The 21,163-nt window shown below is 37.0% G+C and overlaps 3 protein-coding genes across 8 annotated transcripts; 1 reads left to right on the top strand and 2 right to left on the bottom strand.

The window, feature by feature from the left end:
- Positions 1-1,907: 1,907 nt before the first annotated feature.
- Positions 1,908-3,756, top strand: LOC122032139 (5-amino-6-(5-phospho-D-ribitylamino)uracil phosphatase, chloroplastic-like). Of its 4 annotated transcripts, XM_042591401.1 has the most exons (3): positions 1,913-2,061; positions 2,253-2,364; positions 2,453-3,756. In XM_042591401.1, exon 3 carries the CDS (start codon positions 2,536-2,538, stop codon positions 3,634-3,636), a length of 1,101 nt encoding a protein of 366 aa, XP_042447335.1. In that variant the 5' UTR covers positions 1,913-2,061; positions 2,253-2,364; positions 2,453-2,535; the 3' UTR covers positions 3,637-3,756. The 4 variants fall into 4 exon arrangements, with proteins under 4 accessions (XP_042447334.1, XP_042447335.1, XP_042447333.1 ...); XM_042591400.1 differs by lacking the exon at positions 2,253-2,364 and having other exon boundaries at positions 1,908-2,061; XM_042591399.1 differs by having other exon boundaries at positions 2,253-3,756.
- Positions 3,757-5,526: 1,770 nt separating this feature from the next.
- LOC122032302 (signal peptide peptidase-like 1) lies at positions 5,527-14,069 on the bottom strand. 3 transcript variants are annotated; one of them, XM_042591583.1, is made up of 4 exons: positions 13,845-14,069; positions 12,745-13,663; positions 5,914-6,114; positions 5,527-5,778 (listed from the first exon to the last, which is right to left on the bottom strand). In XM_042591583.1, exons 2-4 carry the CDS (start codon positions 13,543-13,545, stop codon positions 5,662-5,664), a joined length of 1,119 nt encoding a protein of 372 aa, XP_042447517.1. In that variant the 5' UTR covers positions 13,546-13,663; positions 13,845-14,069; the 3' UTR covers positions 5,527-5,661. The 3 variants fall into 3 exon arrangements, with proteins under 3 accessions (XP_042447517.1, XP_042447516.1, XP_042447518.1); XM_042591582.1 differs by having other exon boundaries at positions 12,745-13,722; XM_042591584.1 differs by having other exon boundaries at positions 12,745-13,757.
- Positions 14,070-16,617: 2,548 nt separating this feature from the next.
- LOC122030922 (pentatricopeptide repeat-containing protein At2g37320-like) lies at positions 16,618-20,201 on the bottom strand. The gene is made up of 2 exons (XM_042589962.1): positions 19,554-20,201; positions 16,618-18,696 (listed from the first exon to the last, which is right to left on the bottom strand). Exon 2 carries the CDS (start codon positions 18,611-18,613, stop codon positions 16,979-16,981), a length of 1,635 nt encoding a protein of 544 aa, XP_042445896.1. The 5' UTR covers positions 18,614-18,696; positions 19,554-20,201; the 3' UTR covers positions 16,618-16,978.
- Positions 20,202-21,163: the final 962 nt, after the last annotated feature.

Below are 21,163 nucleotides of genomic sequence, written 5' to 3' on the forward strand. Positions count from 1 at the left end.
TTTAATGAAGTAAATGATGGAAACATTTTCACTATTAAAACTTTTCCTTAATTTTACTTTTCACTCTTCCAAGTAAATTGACCCTAAAGGCCAAAAGAGAAGGGAGCAAGTTTAGAGAGTTTGGTGAATCGAAGTTACCAAGGTCTACCATAAGGTGTCACTACAGTAGCTTGAAGCAAGTTAAAAATAAATAAATAAATCCAATTAGACTCATTGACTAATTCTAGGGTGATTAGTTCGGTCCCAAATAATTTTTCCACCGATCACTAGGGTAAATTAAGAAACGCGCACGATGGACAGCCCAGAAGCCCAACATTCTTTGGTTACACTCCCCATTTGAAGAAAAATTCTTGCAAATACGTCATAATTAGGGATCGAATCGTGAATGTCTAAATGACAACCTGAATATTTTACCATAGTATCATAGCCTCGGGGGCATAGCTTGAAGCAAGTTAGACTCATAGGCAAGTGGTGAAGGATGACATGCATATTGTAATAAACATGAAAGAACTGATGCATTTGAGGGTTTGACACGCCATGAACTTGAGGGCAACAAAGAGCATCGATATGGTCAAAAACCAAGAGACATGAAAATTGTGAAAGATTGCGAGTGATGTATAATCTTGAACTTTGACCTTTAGGCATCATCATGAGAGATGATGTGTGTACTTAAGTGTAAATTATATCCTCTGTCCCAAGATTTTTATGTCCCCGTATCTCTTCGTCGATCGGATGATATGATATCCTTGTGATGTATAATGCATCCTTGAGATGTGATCTAACCCATTTGATCGATGAGAAGACACAGGACATGAAAATCTTAGAACAGAAGATTTGATCTCACTTAAGTGGGGGTAGGCTATAATCAACTCGATTTAATCAACTAGAGGGTCGATCTCTTTCAATTGAACTATTCAGTTGACTCTATAGTCTACTAAATTAAGGTTTCAGCGTAGGTAATATTTTTATTTGAGTAACAACCGATTAAAGGTTCAATCCAATCAATTGGACACTGATCAATATATAAACCAGTGATATAATCGTTAGTTTCTCAATACTACATCTACTCGGACAATTAATTGAAAACTTTTTCTAGTCAACTAGAGATGCACATAATAGAGTTGTTGTAGCTGTTTCTATATATATATAAAAGCTCGTTAGGACACGGTTCCATGGAATTACATTTCTCAAAGATGTTCAAGGGCTGAGACAAGGTTGAAAGCTTCAATTGAAGCTGCTATACGTTGTCTCTTTTACTTGTATTTGAGAGGAAAGATCGATATATTATAAACATCTCAAGGTTAGGACTATGGAAAATTTGCTCCAACACTTACGTTGTGAAGGTAAAACTTTTGTTAGGGTGACTCATCATACAAGTCATGGTGGTAGAGTAAGAGTGGAATCTCTAAACCACATTAAATCGTACCGTGTTGTTAGTATTGTCTTATTGTTGCGTGAATAATCGAACATACATGAGCGTACCTCATGTGATTTTTGTATTTTTAAGAAACTTTATTTTTAGGATTCGATTATATTGAGCAGCTCAACTCTAATAGAATTTGTCAACATTCAATCAAAGCCTTTGGCTTGTTCTTTAATTTTTAAGAAAATAAAAAATAGGGTTGGTTTACTATTTTTATAAAATTTATTTTTAAAAAAACACTGTAAATATTTAGAATGAAAACTTGACTATTTTATTATCTTTTCTTGAATAGAGAGGAGTAAAAATGGGAAAAATAAAAAATAAAAGAACGAAGAAGCTAAGGGCATCACATTAAAACAAGATACGAAGGAAGCCGCAGCAGCAGGTCCACCAGTTCAGATTGATTGCAGGTCCTTTTTGGCACGCCATCCTTGGCAGGACGCGTGTAGGTCACCGCCACCATATGCGACCGGTGCATCCCGTGGACTTTCCTAACGCATGAATAACCAGAGGACGGCAAAGAATCCCAATCCCCACGCCTCCTCCTTTTCTTCCGCCTCCGATCCTCTTCCCGGCGATCCTGTTCCGCCGCTGCCTGATCGCCTCCGGAGCTCCCTGCTTCCTTCTCTTCTTTCCAGGTAATCGTCTCCTCACCTTGGATCTCTCTCTCTCGTTTCTCCTCGTCTCTCGATGCGTAAAAAAGAACCTTGCGGGGCGAATTACTAGGGTTGGTTTCCGCCGTTCGTTTTCATGTTTTCTTTTGATTTATGTTTTTTCCAGTTCTTTTTTTCTAGTTTGCTTTTTGATTTAGTCCATGTGTTGGAGGCAGATTGAGCCTGGTGATTTGATAATTCATTGATTTGGGCCGTAAGCAAGATTGGAAATTTGCAGCGTGATTTGGTTTGATAGGATTTGCTTCCTAAAAAGAAGGAAGCGTTACTGTACTGGGAAATCTGTTCCTTTTTCGTTTGATTAATTACTGAAGTTAGCATTTGAAGTGTAAAGTAACTGATTGGCTGGTTGGATTAGGGTTTGTTTCGGCCGCCAACGTCGCTTGGGTGTCTGGATTATTTGCAAGTAAAAAGCTCCTGTTTTTGGAATCTAAATCTACAATGGCTGATACCCTTGGTGCGAGCACATCCCTTGTCGGTCACCACCTGTTTTACCAAAGGCCCTTATCCAATGATATCAACTTTAAACGCCGGGTCAGCTTCTTCCAGCTGCCCGTATCTGAGTTTATGGGATTGCATTTGTCGGTTGGTCCTGCGAATTCCATTCTGACCACCAGGCAGAAATGCACACGGTTTGTGGATTCAGCCATCAAGTCGCAGGCGATGGAGCTGACAAAGCAAAAGAAACCTTCAAAAGAAAATAAATGGAGGATAGCTCAAGATCTGCCTTACACAAGCAATACAGCAGGCACGAGTAGATTGTGGCCTCCTGCAAACAAGGCCGACAACCCTATGATTCACAATCCATTGCTCCGTCAAGAAAGGATGGGATGTGGCTGGTTCGCTGTTATCTTTGAATGGGAAGGGGTGATTGTCGAAGATGACCCTGAGTTGGAGAAGCAGGCCTGGCTGGTTCTGTCAGAAGAAGAAGGAAGGTCACCTCCACTGGCCTTCATTTTGAAGAGAATTGAGGGAATGAAGAATGAGCAGGCAATCTCTGAGGTTCTTTGCTGGTCACGAGACCCGACTGAGCTTAGACGTTTGGCCTCCCGGAAGGAGGAAATATATCAAAACCTTAAAAATGGCGGATTCTATCAGCTTCGATCTGGGTCTCAAGAGTTCATGACTACACTCCTAACCCACAAAATTCCACTTGCCTTGGCATCCACAAGGCCACGGAATGTCCTCCGAGAAGGAATTGAGGCTGTCGGCGTGCAGAGCTTCTTCAATGTGATTGTCGCAGCTGAGGACGTGTACAGAGGAAAACCTGATCCAGAGATGTTCCTATATACCGCACAGCTACTCGGTTTCATACCAGAAAGATGCATTGTTTTTGGGAATTCAAATTCGACTGTGGAGGCAGCACATGATGCGCGGATGAAGTGTGTGGCAGTTGCAAGTAAACACCCAGTCTATGAACTCCGTGCGGCTAACCGTGTAGTGAATCATCTGAGCGAATTATCTGTTGTCGACTTAAAGAAGCTCGCTGACATCGATTGGTATGAAGCAGAAGAACCAGAGGTCGAGATGGAAAGGGAATAGCATGGCGCATCTCCATTATCTCCATGATGATTTCTTCGAAATAGAAGAATTTTTAGTTGTACAGCTTATACTGCTTATTGTTTCCCTATTCCTGCAGTCAATCCATAATTCTTGATTCAAGTGGGAAATAGGACCTTAGCTCTTAGAATCATACACCATTCTCATGTGGATCCCTCCTTAAGACACTGTACATATTAAACCTGAATAAGGAGGGTAAATCATCTGCTGGTGCTCTTCATTGACCTTTACAATGTGGTGAAAATATATACTATCTCAATACTTGCAATGCTGGATTCTTCTAAAGTGATGTATCATTTTGTGTCATGAGAATTCCGTTCATAAGCAAGCAAGTTTGGTAAAGAGTTTATTTATATTATTCAATACATATAACGTCAAAACAAGTTTGATAAGAGTTTATTTATATTATTCAATACATATAAAAGTCAATTAAATGAATTAAATGAATACTAGTTTGGTAAGAATTTATTTATATTATTCAATACATATAAAGTCAATTAAATGAATAAGTATGAACAATTCATTAAATTAAATAGATAAACATGAATGCATTATCAATTTTCATAAATATGGATTGTGAACGCCAATAGGTAGGTTCAGTGTGAATTCATCATTTTATGGATTGTGGACTTTTGTGAATAAAGGGTTTGTGAATTGTTGGTGGACCGTATTAGTGAATAATATTTATGAATTATATTCATCAATAAAATAAATATATACAAAAATTTTAAAAATAAATAAATAAGTTTAAAACTTTTAAATTTTAAATAAATCAAATAAATTTAAATTGAAGTTTAAATTGAGAGTTAGATAATATTTAAATGAATTAAGTTTAAGTTTGTAAAAAAAAAAAATCAAGTTAAACTTAAATAATGATTTCAACGACTTAGTTTATTTTAAATTTGGCTTAACTCGATTATTTTATTAAATCTAAACATCATAAAATTTAACTTCTTGTAGCTGGTTCACCGGCCTAGTAGCATAGTGTACGTCTTAAAGGCAATTAACTATAGACGTGAGCAAAATCTCGGTTAAAGTAGAATAATTAGCTGAATCAAGAAGTTGGGTGGTTCTGTGAATTCAAAAGCTTGTTTATTTTTAAATCTAGATTATTTCTATTTATTTGATTTGATCTCGATTTTAAAATTTTGAATTTGGTTAAATTAATTAATTTTATATGGATTTGGTTTGTTAGCAAAGTTCTATCGATATGTCTTTTAAAAAAAAACAAGTTAATTCGGTACTTTTCCTTGCAGCATGCAGTAGCAGTCCATATTTCTTCAATAATATTGTTTTTTTTTAAAAAAAAAAATTATAGTAAGGTTAAGCTGTAGTCTGGAGGATCGATGGCAGGTAGAATTCTCAGCAACTCTTTGGTGGGAACTTGGAAGAAGCCAGTCAACTTTCTAAATTTTTCATGCCACTGAAACCTAATTAGGAAAAACTTAGAAATTAATGCCTAATTTTACCGACATCATCCAAATGTAACAGTTAGAGAAGTTCAAGATCATGCAAATTTTAAAGCAGGTAACAATACACCTTCGAACCATGGATGCTTAAGAGTACGCTGAACCATCATGTATATCTATATTTACCTTTTTCTATATTCATTCCACCTACGCTGAATGCTGATTAGAAATTAATAGCTAATTTCACCGACATCATCAAAATGTAACTGTAGGAAAGGTCAAGATCATGCAAATTTTGAAGCGTGTATATACTTTTGTTAGATGTGAGTTGTGTATAGATCATGCAAATTGAAATTAAATCTACAACTACCAGTGACTTGTAATAATGAAAGAATTACTTTCCATGGATCATAAACATCTTCCAATCTAATTGCTAAACAAGATATCATTTAAGCCATCCTAATTAATTTATGCAAGAAGAAAGCATTGCTGATATATTAAAATTTCTTAAATAGATCTCAGGTTAAGCATTTCATGTGTTGCTTTAAAACGAAATTACAAAAGTTTGACGATATAATAAAGACCTAATTGAAAGGATTTAGGGTTCCATCGAGTGGGATTTCTCATTTGAGACTGAGCAAGCTCCATCCCACAGCTCCCACAATTCATACCTTCTCCAAGAAAGGAAAATAACAGGTCCTAAGGTGGATGGCACCTACAATGATGCAACTTTGTGAGAAGAGAATGTGTAAGACCTCATATAATCTTCTTAGAAAGGGCGTATTTGGCTTGTAATGGAAACCGATGAAGATGAAGATTGAAATACAATAATTCTATCTTGTGAAATTACCAGGTAAAGAAGAGCAGGTTGAGGCGATTGGGTCAGTATTCCAGCAGACAAGGCGATAACCAATCCAATTGCATATCCGGAGAGTGCCCACCAAAAATACGTGCTCCTTTTTGTGGATGTTTTTTCTAATGGAATAGGGATGTCTCTACTCTTTCTATGATCAAAACAGAGAACCAACGCTAGAAGCATACCAGGAATAGCCTATCAAAACAAACACATGATTCACCAGGTCAGTTTTAAAATGTCACGAAATGACACAATATCATGTGAACATGCCAATTTAACTTTTCTTCTAACTTCCAAATCATAGAAAAATTCAATGAAAAAAGTACAGTATATTGAAAAATAAGGCCGGGATATAGCTTTTGCTTCTCATGCAAAAGCATAAATTCAGATTCCAGCTTACATTGTATTAAATCAGGCTTAATTTTTTTTTAAGAAAAACAACTACAGAAATTGTACATGTATGTTGTTAAGAAAATGTAAAACGAATTCATTTTTTTTTTTGAAAATAACATTACTGTTAAGCAAGGGGTGATCACTTCACAAATGCATAGCATCTCTATCCAGCAAAAAGAATTACTTTAAGCCAAGGGGGGTCATGACACAGCATGTATATTACTAAAATATAATTTACAAGGGGAAAAGAAATGGGTGATTTTGCTGGTTCATAAACTTGAAATTAGGCATTACAAATCTTTCTTAGAATTAAGAAAAAACCATCATTAACTAAATCTAGCCATACATGCCAAGATCAAAGATGGAAAGCAATAGTTAATTTCATGCACAGATGGGCAAGGACTGAGTTAGTTTACATCTGTTCTGCCAGGTACCATAATGACAACTAAAGAATCTACTGAGCTATGCAATTTTAGTTTACTTTGTTTGGAAGTTCTAAAAGCCAACTGAATCAAAATTAATTAGCACAAAAAAAACAATTTAAATTTGATTTGGTTCGATTTTCAGTTTGAACAAAATAAGACACCTCAATCAGTTGCCATTGAGATCATATGGATAGTTATTTCAACAGATTGCTTCCTGAACAACGTAATAGCCTGGAACAAATATGTTGATAATGGCATGAATTATCTATAAGATACATCATAGTGACAATGAACGTTTAAAATCTTCCAAGTCAGGGTTTCAACACTTGGCTGAAATGAGACAGTCGTGTGTCATTTCGACTATGCCAAAATATGGTGTCGGTCACATTGATATGGAAAAGATGGAAAAAAAGAGATGGTGTCAGTCGCACCGTGAAGGGTAGAAATTCTCATAATGCAGGTGGCACTAGCACCAATGAGGAAGATGAAAATGAAGATGAAGAAATGGTGTGAGTTGCACTATGGAGGGAAGTTCTCGTGACATTGATGAAGCCTTGGCATCTCCTATAGTGTCATCTCACATCATGTTTCATGTATTGTGACTTGCAGTCTCAAGTAGAGGAAATATCATGAGGAAGAATCACACTGATGAAGAAATGACATTGATGAAGCCTTGGCATCTCCTATAGTGTCATCTCACATCATGTTTCATGTATTGTGAGCAGTCTCGAGTAGAGGAAATATCATGAGGAAGAATCACACTGATGAAGAAGAGTGTTAAGGAAGGCTTGCAAAGAAGAATCTCATTGTGCCGATGTAGTTCTACATCAAAATACAAGAGCAGGATGGTAAGTCTTAACAGTGCTAGTTGGCACAGTTTGAAGATTTTAATGCACTATGACAATATAAACAAACATCCACTACCACAATTTTGTGATTTTTCCCCAAATCTCAAATCTTCCACAAAGTCAAGGACAATTATTATTACAGAAATCTAAGGCTAAAATTGACTAGTAAATATGCATACAAACTTAAATATCTGTTATCTCTAATTCTATTTATCAACCAAGGCCTCAATTACACTTTGTTACTGAAACCAAAATCAGAACCATTCATCATTAATATCTGAATGTTCATCATTAATATCTGAATGTTCATCATTATAGAAAGTGCAATTGACTCTGCTTTGTCAAAAATATCTTAGCAGATATTTGAAACGTGTAATCATGGTTTAAAATTTCAAGCCGTGATGAGGATTCAAAACCAGACCGGAATGATACAATTTCGGTATTGTATCGTGTCGTGTTGATTTAGTTTCGATATTTTTAAAATATAAAATATTTAAATTAATGAGATAATTTTATTAGGATTTATTAAGTCTATTTAAATTATCTTAATCATTTAATGTAGGAATTGATTAAAATTTTTAACCTATGTTATTTATTAAAGCCTAAGAATTCAATTCTAGATTGGAACGATACAATTTCAGTACTGTATCGCGTCGTGCCAATATAGTTTCGATATTTTTTAAATATGAAATATATTAACTAAAAATAAAAAAATTAATTTAAATATTTTAAAATAAAAATATAAATAAATAAATATATATATATATATATACATTAAATTAATAAGATAATTTAATTAGACTTTAGTTAAGTCTATTTAAATTATCTTAATCATAGGTAAGAGTTGATTAAAATTTTTAACCTAAGTTATCCTCCTACCTCTGTTCCACTGTTCTGTGAAGACCGCGGCATGCGTGGCACATGCGACGCATCTAGACTCGTCACCAAGTCCGAGCGACGTGTACAGACGCATTGTCGAGCTCGCACGTAGTTTCAGGATTTTTTAAATACAAAATATATTAACTAAAAATAAAAATTAAACTAAATATTTTAAAATATAATATATATATATATATATATATATATATATAAAATTATTGTGATAATTTTATTATGCTTTAATTTAACTTGTTTAAATTATCTCAATCATAATTAGGAGTTGATTAAAATTATTAACTTAAGTTTTTATTAAACCCCTAAGTTAAAAATAACCTCTCCTATGTTCGGTTGTCTAATCTCTCCTCCTTTGTTACGCGATGACCGCGGACCCGCGCGATGCATTCGAACTCGTCGCCGAGCTCACGCAACACGTTCGGAAGCGTAGTCGGGCTCGCGCGACACATTCGAACTAGGTGTTAGGCCCGCACAATACACTACAATCCGTGGGCGGAACGAGATGTTTTGCCTATATCGGACAAAATGGCTCGAGATTTTAATCCATGCTTATAATTGCAAGTTAAGTTTATGGGTATGTTTCTATTGAGGAATCATTTTAATCAATGAAACAACCAATTCATGCAATTTCTCAAGATGTTAGGAATCTATGTAGTAGTGCCAAACAACAAGCCGAGATTGATTTAAGAGAATTGTGATTTTCTTATGATGTAGGAATCAAATATCATATGGATAGTCTCTGGAGATTATTACATCTCAGAAATGATGTATCTTTTCAATGGAAAAACATGTCAGCAGAAGTCTTTCCGGGGGTCTATTTATTTAATGTCAAGGAATGGAAGAGTACTGATTTGGAATCAACTGTTACACTCAAGCCCGCTTCTCTCAAAGGCTTGATGATAATTTAAGATTTGTTGTTACAAATGTTTATGTTGCTCTTTAAGATAGCCATAGAAACATTTTCTATGATGAACGATTGTTTCTAACTTCTCAAGGCTGGATGGTTTAACCCTGATTGTTTTTTTCCCAAGCATCAAGGAACTCAATTAGAACTGACACATTCATGATTTTCAATCAGTTCTAGAGGGGAAAATTCAATTTGAGAGACTAAATTACCCTAATGCTCAAGAGGTGCCATTTCTCCACAAGATTGCAGGCCAATCTCTTTGGAAAATTGTATTATCAAACTGATTTCTAAAGTACTAGCCACAAGATTGCAAGGTGTCATTAGCAATCTGGTATTCAACTTCCAATTTGCTTTTCTTAATGGAAGAGATACAAGGAATTGTTTTCTTTGGGCATGAAAATCCAAATTTGGCTTTGTTTAAAATAGACAATGAGCTGCCTTTGATACAGTAAATTTGTAAAGTCGAATAAACTCTCTTAGCTTTGAGGTTTTATTCACTGCCAAGGAAATCCACTTTCATCTCAACTTCTCATTTTATTCACTGATTGCATTTATCTCTTTCCTTTCCCAAATCTCAAGGAGTGGTGCATGGAATTTCTACAAGTAACGATCAAGTGTGTGATCCCTTGTTATTGCAATTTGTTGATGATACACTTATCTTTGCCAGAGGTGGAGGATTCAAGGCAATCTAGACTATTCTATCAGTATCCTCCTTATTCAGTGGATTGCAAATTAATCTTGTCAAATCATCAATATCTTACTTGGGCAAGAATGACAACAAAAAGGCATCACTCGCTTGATGTAACTACCAGCATTTTAACATCAACTATCTTGGAGACCACTTAGGGACTAAAAGACCTTTGAAATATTTCTAGAACCTAGTGATTCAAATGGTTTCAACTTGCCTCTGCCATGGAGGGAAAAAAGGCTCCTTGTCTATTTGAGGAAGAACCCTTATTAATGGTGTGTTGAGCCACCTTACTTGATATCAAGCAGATATTTTTCTCTTTCCGAAATGGGTTCTAAATGAGAAATATAAAATCCATAGGAATTACCCATGGCATTCTGAAGGACGGCATTGTGAGCTCAATGTCTGGTCAAATTGGAGGCCGTGACCAGACATTTTCCTAATGATGGAACTAAAAAAATAAAGCCACGCTCTGGTCACGATGATGAAGCATATTGATACCATGACAACAGTACCTTCATAGGCCTTGATTAAGGAATTCCCTTTCAAAGCATGCCACTAGTCAGAAGCATCTCCGAACCGATCAAGGTCTTATATATGGGAAGGATGTGGTCTACATCAAAGATTTCTTGCAGATCAGATTAAGAGTTGAGCTGAGAAATGGATGTTCTACCAGGTCTTGGATTGAAAGGTGGATGGAAAGTTCACTGTTATGTCCAGATTTCAATGTCTATTTGCAAACTTTCATCAAAAGATCACTACGGTGGAGAAACACAATTTGCAAGCTGGGGATTACAACCTTCAGTTGATGAGTCAAATTACATAGATCTCCACAAACTGCAAGGCTTAGTTCCAAATTTATACACCATGGGTGGCAGAAAAATGACAAAAATTTGTTTCACCATTAAATCAGCTTATGCAAGGCTTAGTTCAGCGGAATAGAATGCCTTTTTGCACCCTCTATCTTAAACTTAGCTGATTCAAAAAGCAGAATCAACACAAGAGATGTATTGAGGAAAATAGACTAGGTTCAACAGTAATGTACCACAAACTAGAAGACCGAGTTCACTTTTTCAAGTTGTGCTCCATGGCCCGTCCAGAATAGAAATATACCAGCACATTTTGGGAGTGCCTTGGCAGACAAGTATTGTATCGTTCTTTGAAGGCATCAAGTCTAAATGCAATAAGAAATGCTCCTCTTTAATGTTCAATGCATTGTGCCAAGTGTGAATTTGGGTTATTTGGAATTAGATGAACCATCATACCTTTGGTCATTTAACTTTTGATGAAAATCTTCTAACAGATGGTCTAGGTTGCTGAAATCGTAAGTCACAGCCGCAGAGCTCTAAGAAATGCACCTCTTTAATGTTCAATGCATTGTGCCAGGTGTGACTTTGGGTTATTTGGAATTAAATGAACCATCATACCTTTGGTCATTTAACTTCTGATGAAATTCTTCTAAACAGATGGTCTAGGTTGATGAAATTGTGAAGTCACAGTCACACAGCTCTAAGAAAAGGGGGGAAGAAGTATTCACGAGATGCATCTAAGATACAGACAAGTATGGGATTGGAATGAGTATAAAATTTCATGCTAATGGCAGGAGGTCTTGTTTCTCACTCTTTTGACACTATGGAGTTTACCGCGTTGATGTAGAAAGCTGACTAACGTATAATAATTCATACTTAATCATATCCACAGATATAGACGGTGCCTTTTTCAGAGAAAAAGAAAGCATATGGACTTAAATTCTCTGTCTTCAAGTGAGCACATTATCAAGGTAGGTGTTCTTTGGTTTTTTATTGCACTCGAGCCAATCTAGTGATAGTCAATTAGGGTAAACAGTTAATTAATCAATCTGAGCATGATATTTGCCACATGATTCTTTATGTTATCTTAGGCAGCAGTCATTTTGGATGTACATTATTTAGTTTAAACTTTAAACCAGAAAAATGAACCAAATTCAATTTTTTTGGCCAACATAATTTGGTTTGGAACTCTCCTTACAAGTTTCATTTGATTTGTGATTTTGTGAATTATTTGTCTCATTTTGATACAATAAAAATAAGGATCATCTAGTTAATGTTATTTATATTAATCATATCAGCCTGAAGCAAAGCAAACTGAACTGACAGTTTAGTTTGGTCTCTTTCAGTACGTTCAGTTTAGGTCAGTTGATATACAGCCCTTACTGTAATTATAAGGAGCACTTCAAAGATTGTGCTATTTTATCAACCAATTCGGGAATGTCAAACATATGTTCAGTGGTGCAGAAACTTGTTAAACCTAATATGAAGTGGAAGGACATACGAGAACCAATCTATTCTAGTGCAATCCTCAATTGTCTCAACAATTATAATTAAATCACACCAATATCTAGCATTCTCCAGTTCTTTCTGTTTCCTATTCAGATGTCCAATGTCGAATATCACAAACTTCAGGGCATAAATCATGGTATGTTACAAGATAAAAAATACAACATCCTGATTTGAATGGAATATTATTGTGAAATGGAAAAGATTAAAACATGTAGTAGACTGTTATAACAGAAGGTTTCCAATAACTCAAAGCACTCCAAGTCAAATATCCATCAGAAAAAACAAACTAGAATATTCAGAAACGGTTCTAAAAAGCCAGCAGAGTTGTTAAATTGTGAGTGCTGTAACATACCATGTCTCCTAAACCCAGCATCATGTATTCCCCGCCACCGCTACCAGTGATTACTTGTCCACCCATCAAATTTCTTGGGAACACAAGCTTAACAGGAAGTTCTAACTTCTTTGTAATTAGCTGTAATCCTGGAAGACTCAAGCTCGTTGCCACCTTGTGTACAGGGTTAGAGGCCTTTTGGGTTGCTACTGAGACCATAACATTTGCACCAAAGAACCTCTCAGAGAAGAAGACCCAGAAAATATCATACATAAATAAGCATACAAGAAGCAGTGCGCAGATTTTAATATTTGGCAGTCGCACATGACTGACAAAAGCAATGCAGATGCAGATCCCCAAAATATTGTTCAGAAGCCAATGCCCTGTAACTAGCCAAGCTGCCACAACCATTATGCATAAGAAAAGCAATAGCCCTTGGCTGCGTGTGAACGACTTGGAACAGCACCTAGAAACCAGAGGATCCATTAACCCAAATTGCGATCTTGCACAAGCCATACAAGGGGAGAGACAGAAGTAGAGAGCGGATGTCGATGCAACAGCCGTGAAGGCAGTGATAAGTTGGGATACTGATGAGAATAAATAGAACATCAACAACAAGCTGCAAGAACTAGCAAGAGGAATCATAAGAGCCTGAGATCGGTCCAATGTAATTGACGCCTCTGAAAAATCCAAGTTCCTTTCCATCTCTTTCCCATGATCCAGGGCTCTGGAAGCTGAGGCAAAGGTCACAAAGATCGCAGTCGCAAAGAGAGTGAGTGATGCGGGTTCCAGCAAGTAAGCAAGCTTCCATAGAGACTCCATTTCACATAAAGAATCCAAATTTCCCTTCTCTATCCGCTTTCACATTCTAAGAGACATCAATCCAAAGCTCAATTGCATATTTAGGGAAAGCGATCTTCCAAAGTTCTTGGTCTCACCGCTGCAATGACATGAAAGATCCAAAAGTTCTCCAGTAACTTCGGAAGATCGGATTGAGAACTAATTGGAACAAAAAAATTGTGCACAAATCGATACTGAAATCATCAAGAAAAACAAGATAGCGAGGGCTTGCTTGCTCTAAACGTAAGGGGGAGAAAAAAAGGGTTTCGAGAGGCATGTACCAGCAGGTCCACAGAAAGCTAAATCGACCACCAGCACCGCGTCGCAAACAAGATGATTCGAGTGGGGGGCGAGAAGAGGACTAAAGATGTGATTTAGAGTTAGGGCTCCGGCCGTCGGCCCGCGGGCAGCGAGACGTCAGCAACTGTTCCGATGCCCAATTGATGAAATGTATTATGTACGTATGATGTCCTACAGCGAGGAGATGAGATGAGGTGCCCGATATTATGGTCATGTCTTCTTCAGCATTAAGGTAATACAGTAAAGGAAAGACGAACAAAAAAAAAATTTATTGTCAATTTATCAAAAAGCACATTTTAGATTTAGTATTAAACAAAATATCCGTATGCAATTAAGTCATAAAACTCTTAGGGCGCACATCGAATTTTTTTTATTAAAAAACATCACACCTAGGTGTATAAAATGATACAACTTGTCATATCGGGATGCTCTAGTGACTAGCACATGAAGTATTATTATCATGAGATCTGAGATTCGAATTTCAGCAAAGTTGAAGTAAATGTCTTGCTTATGTGCTAATCATTATTCCAAAGGCTAGTAGCCGTCCGTGATCTACTTCCTCCGTGTTGATCCTGGGACGAGTTGGCAGGGGACTGGGGGCGAGTGTATTCGCCTTTTGTGACCATAAAATGATACAACTATACTCAAATATTATTTCTATTATTATCTAATCTAGATCTCCCATCTATATCTCCCATCTAAGTCAAGTATGTTATAGCAATTACGACATGTTGTAGCAGGAATGATTTTGTAGCTAGGACAATTACAACAATTATAATTTCTAGTTGTAGCAACTACGATTTTCTAGTTACTACAACTACAAAGTTGTCAGCTACAACATGGAAAATAATATTAATAAAGAGGACTAAATTTTTTCTTATCCTCTGAAAAAACTTTAAGGGGCTGTTTGTTTGGAGGGTTTGGAATGGGAATGGAAAGAAACTTGATACTTAGTTTGGGAAAATGATAGTGGGCCCCACGGATTCATTCCTTAAAATATGGGAATGAGCCATTAATGAGTAATATGGAGAGTATGGGAATCATTCCCATTTCATTAATATATACAATCATTCCTATTACCTATCTCATTCCCTTATCCGAAATAAGCAGCCCCTAAGTGATATTTTTGAACCTAAAACTGGATCGTTATAGGTTAAACCAATAAAAAATGTATATCTTTGAACTAACTTCGATTTGATATATTGTGCACTGCGTCGTTAAACCCGAGTCAAAAGTTATGACCTTTCAAAATTTACCTAATATTCACATTATAATAGCTACAGTTTCGTAACTGCTACAATACGTTACTTGTTACAATTGTGTAGCAGCTACGGATTCATAGTTGTTATAATTATATAGCAACTACGGATTCGTAGTTGCTACAACACGCGCCCACGAACATATCAAACAAATGTATTCTTAAGTTTTTATCTCAAAGCAAATACATATGAGACATAACTTGAAATAACTTCTTTGTGCTATAGATAATAATAAAAATATAGATCCGCTACATTAACGACTCCCTAATGTTGGCTCCACGGATATGGAAGGAGGTACATGCAGGTACACATACGTTAGACGCATGGTGAGATAAACCCCAGGTCGTCAGTTTTTGAGAATCGACTCATGACCATTACGCCATAGATGTTATGTGCCCACCATCTGTGTTATGCCTGGGGGCGCTATAGATAATAATAAGCAACTACAATACTTTACTTTGCTAATTAACATAGAATGTAGTGGATTCTATCACATACTATATTTGCCTTTGAAAAACTCTTGAATTCATCTCACATGAGTCATTTATCTTTGACAAATAATCTTACTCAATGGGTTTCTATCCCATTTTATATTTGTCTAACTCTTACATTCATCTCATATAAGTCTACCTCTCAAAAATAATCTTCAAGTCACTAATATCGGCATGGTTTAACCTCATTTATTATCTTCCACATTATTAGTGCCCTCGGGACGGTCTAGTGTCTAGCGCATGAGGTGTTGTCATCATGAGATCTGGGGTTCAAATCTCGGCAAAGCCGAGATAAATACCTCCCTTATGTGCTAGTCACTATTCCAAAAGCTAGTAGTCATCCGTGATTTACCTCCTCCATATTGGCCCTGAGACGGGTTGACGAGGACGCTGAGGGCGAGCGTATTCACCTTTTGCCATCATGAATACTCCTCTATAAACGTGCCCTTCAAGTTCCTTTGTAACTTTATCCTTATTGATTTTTTATTCTATTCTTAAAGTAACGAACTAAGTCTACATGACTACATTCGTCGTGACTGGCTCACCAAAATTATAGTTAAAGAGGGCACAATGTCATGATTAAAGAGCATAAACATTATCAGAAGACTAGTATCAGTATGACATAATTTTAATCTTATTTAGCCACCAAGGTGTTCTCGCCAAAACACCTTAATTCCCTAAAAGAGTTTAAAGTTATAATTCAAAAACAAGAACACTAACAAGAGACTAATATAGACATAACGGTGCAGGCGGACATCCGGACGTATGGACCTGTGAGGATCATCTAAAAGTGCACAACATAAAGGTGTCCAGATATTACCTCTCTATATATAAATAAAGAAAATTATATCATTTTTATTTTTAGCTAATCCCTTTTTCATTTAATTATGTAACTCAAGAATTAGAGCTTGATCACTAGGGGATGGGCAACTTCTACCTCAAAGAGAGGAATACTAATGCCTGTTTACTCTGAAGCATGGACCAAAGAAAGGATGGATTGCACATAAATCAAAATAATTTCCATCATTTACTTTATTTATAAATGATTTACAGAGGGATTGTAAATCCATTCACAAATCAATTTTTTTGTCCACTTAATTTCGGGCAAAATAGAATTTTTATCCTCACAACAACTCCCCTGTCAACCTTGGGTAACCAGTAACAATCATCAACAACATATTATCCATCCATGAAGTATCAAATATCCACAACGGAAAACCATCCATGAAGTATCATTAAGTTCCCAAGAAAGTGGTATTATCCATCGAGAAGGCTCCTTGATACTTGGAAAATGATTCACTATAGCAAGTTCTTCATGTTTGAGTATAAATGAGACCCCCAAATTGATCTTCTCCATTGGCAAAGCTATTCATATTCAAGCATAAAATTCTCAACAGAAGGACACTCAAAGAGTTCCATATGGCATGCTAAACAATCCACAATTCTCAGTATCTCATTGAGTTGAGCATTTGATCCATCCTCTGCTTTAAACTTATGGACCTTGTCACCAATTTCAATCCAGGCGTACCCGGGGCTTGTTCTCAACCCCCTCTCCTTCATCAGCTTGCGAACTTTTGCTGCCTCATTCCAGTATCCTGCACTTGCATAAAGATTTGCTAACTGAAGATAAGTTGGAGCACATTCTGGTTCTAGCAAAAGCCTTTTTTCAGCAGCATGAATGCCTATCCATACGTTTCTATGGACCCTACATGATGACAACAATGAGCCCCATATAACAGCATTTGGACGGATAGGCATTTTCTTGATTACATCGAATGCTTCTTCCAACAACCCTGCACGACCAAGAAGATCAACCATGCATGAGTAGTGATCTAATTCTGGATTTACCCCATGTTTGAGCATTAGATCAAAGCAAAGGCGCCCTTTCTCCACAAGTCCTGCATGCCGACATGAAGAAAGAACACAGAGATAAGAAATAGCATCAGGAGTTGCATTCTGTGTGTACATCTGATTCAGCAAGTCTATAGCTATATTAGCAAGCCCATACTGTGAGTATCCTGAAAGCATGGAGTTCCATGAGATTCGATCTCTGAGTTGCATCTTCTCAAAAACAAAATGAGCTTCATTGATACTGCCACATTTAGCATACATTGAGATCAATGCATTGGAAACGTGGATATAAAAACCAAAACCCATTTTAAGTTCTAAAGAGTGGACACTCCTGCCGAATCCAAGATATGCACTAGTGGTGCATGAACTCAAGATGCATACAAATGTGATGTCATTTGGTTCTATGAATGCTTGTCTCATTGAAGAAAATAGTTGCAAACATGTCTCGACTTCCCTGTAGTGTGCATAACCTGAAATTACAGCAGTCCAAGATACAACATTTCTGACAGGCATCATGTGAAAAATATAATAAGCATTACTCAACTGCCCCAGCTTGGAATACAAGGTGATCAATGAGCTCCCAGTTAACAAAGATATTTCACAGCCATTTTTAATTGAGAGAGCATGAAGCTGGACTCCTGTGCCAAAAGTCCCAGAGGAAACACAAGAACTAATGGCAGAAGAAATTGTTGGAGGATCCAACTTTATCCCTCTATAATGCAAGTTGCAAAATGACAAAAGAGCATCTTCTTTTACTTTGTTATCAGTTCTAGAGCATAAAAAAGCTTCATTGCGATGACTCTTTTCAAATATATCTTCAATTTTATAGCACAAGTTAGCGCTTGCACTCTTCTTAACAAACTTTAAGCAATTCTGTTGATTAACTTTGAGAAGATCATCCATGCACCCATTTATCAATCGATGATGGCCTGACTTACCTTTAAGTTTAACATCACTGGTTTTGGGGATAACCAAATCCAAAACTTTCAAGGCCTTGTCAAGATCCTTGTCTTCTAGCTTTCTATATCTACTGGGAGATGCAAAGGTGCTGAATTGCTCTAGAACATGACGTGCTATGTAAAATGGTTTTGAACAAATGAAAGAATGGCTGGAAGAAATATGCAACAACTGAATCCACATAACTAGCATTATCCATCTCAAGTTCCATCTCAAAAAGCATACTGTCTGTAACCACGAAGCAACTTTACCAACTCCAGTTTGCCAATTAATTTCTGTAGACACACACAAAAGCTTTAGCAAATCAGACAACGAACAACTAGAGTAAATGCATCTGCAAAAAAGAACTTGTTACTCTAAAGCAAAGGACAAAGCTATCACTGCTGGCTATTATTGATCCTTAGCTTGGTGAAATTTCCCAACCCATTGGATATTTGACAAAGATACGAGATTTTAGTCTATAGGTCAATTTTTTAGAGAGGAATATCCCAAGAGCTTTAGCGAGTCAGACAAAGAACAACTAGAGTAAATGGACCTGCAAAAAAGAACTTGTTACTGCTGGCTATTATCTTCTTCAAGATTTGCAGAACTTTTCAGAAGCTTCAATAGCAACTAGGATGTTGCCCGAGAACACTGACTTACTTTTTCTGCCTTTTAAATAAAAATAGTTCTTTCGGAGTACATGAAGCTCAAATGGGGAGGAAAAAAAAATTGTTACAATTGTTTACTAATACTCATCGGATATGTTACTTGGACTTGGTTACCATTATAGAAATAATTTGAACTTAAATTCTACAAGGAAAGTTTTAATATCACAGACTTAATGAATACGTATAAGTCTTCAATTAAACACTCACAAGATGGAGTACGAACAAAGCATCATGAGCATACAATCACATTTATAACCAAAGTTTTCTTCCATTCAACGTCACCATGTATCCTTTCAAACGTGAAATATCAAACATCCAGCAAAGTCGAATGCAATATCAGACAAACCAATAACGCAGAATATTGGTACTCTTAATGTGGATAGCATGAACATGAAAAAAAAAACAATTAAAATTTTGCTACGGAGTCATTGGGGAATTTCATCAAACAAGTGATGTACAAATTTGAACATAAGTGAGGAGACCTGAGGAAGTGGAGGTTTCTTCAAGGATCAAGCAGACTTGAAGGCTTCGATCTCCGACTTGCACTAGTGTTGGCCAATTTGTTCTCTTCTTCAGTACCTTCACATCGCAAGTAGACTTCTCCTCCTACCTTGGGATTTGCGAACCTCATCTTAAATAGCTTAAAAGTCGGGTCGGGTTAGGCATAGCGGGTTAACGTACCCGGAATGTATTAAGGCTCCCTTCTCCCCGTTGACGTCGTTCGCACTCCCGCAGCCAGGCCTCGCTACCTCTTCCGCGGCCTCCGACGCTGTCCTCCTCCAATAACTCGCTCATGCCGCCTCCTTCCGTCGTGGGACTGACTCCGCTTCACCCTCGGAGTGTTGTGTCTCCAAGTTGACTCCCTTCCGCCGTTGGCCTCTGCGCCGGTGAAGTCCTGACTGGAAGTACGGCAAGCGAAGTCTCGAAGGTAAGCTCCTAGTAGGTGAAGTCTTGACTATAAGTTTGGCAAGTGACCCATCGATGGTGAGCTTCTGATAGGTGAAGAATCGGTGGTGAGCTCCTAAAAGTTGTAGTCCCGATAAAGTTGATGATCATCCACATGTCTGAAGCAATACAAGCTTAGCGAACCCAGATCCTGGACTTGAAGGATGAAAGTTTGTTGAGGTGGACATAAGGGATGGAGCAATACCGACTCGATGACATGCGAGATGAAATGATAGATTGAGTGAACTTTGGGTAGAACTTTTCTACTTAGGCGTGGACTGGACCAAAAGACATGTGGGCTGGTCGAAGTCAACATAATTGCTTGAGGTTAAGCAAGATCAGCGTTAACCATGTTGTTAATGTGGTCAATCAATAGTTAGTTGCTTGAGAACAGAAGTAGTTTATATTTGGCTTAGCTTAAGTTGAGTGGATGATAGAAAGTCAACTAGAATTAGGATTGTGTCGATTGATTGGAACGATTATGGTAAAAGGCGAATACGTTCGCCCCCAACGTCCCCGTCAACCCGTCCCAAGGTCAACACGGAAGAAATAAATCACGGACGACTACTAACCTTTGGAATAGTGACTAACTAGGGTAGCTTGAAGAGCATTATCCTTGGATGGATTGTTACTGCTTATTTTGTTATTATGGCATGGTATATGTATATGTCCTGTCTGCCTACAGGACCATCCTTGATAGAGTATTTTTTTTTTTTGTAGATAGTGGCCATTTATTTATTTGGACTGTCCACGGGATCAATTCGTGGTAGAGCGTATCTCCTGCAGTCTGTAGCTAAGACAGCTACTAATATATCCTATCTGCCTATGAAACCATCCGTGGTAGAGTATTTCTCCTACAGATAATGATTATTTACTTATCATAACTGCCCATGGGACCATCTGAGGTAGAGAGTTTCTTTTGCAGTCAGAGCTTGTTATATGCTTACTTTATGCCGATTATGTATTTGTTTATGTAGGATTTGGATGTGCTGTATGTACTCATGATTTATTGGTTATACCTAGTTAAGCAAGTTAGTGGAGGGTCATGTAGTTGTTTATGCTTTAGTTAGCCATTATTTATATTGCCTCTCTTACTTTTGTAGTAAGTATTTTACTTGAGATTGCATCCTTTGATCTCCCTATATTT

The sequence above is a fragment of the Zingiber officinale genome, chromosome 11A (genome assembly GCF_018446385.1).
Source record: "Zingiber officinale cultivar Zhangliang chromosome 11A, Zo_v1.1, whole genome shotgun sequence".
NCBI classification, from domain to species: Eukaryota; Viridiplantae; Streptophyta; class Magnoliopsida; order Zingiberales; family Zingiberaceae; genus Zingiber; species Zingiber officinale.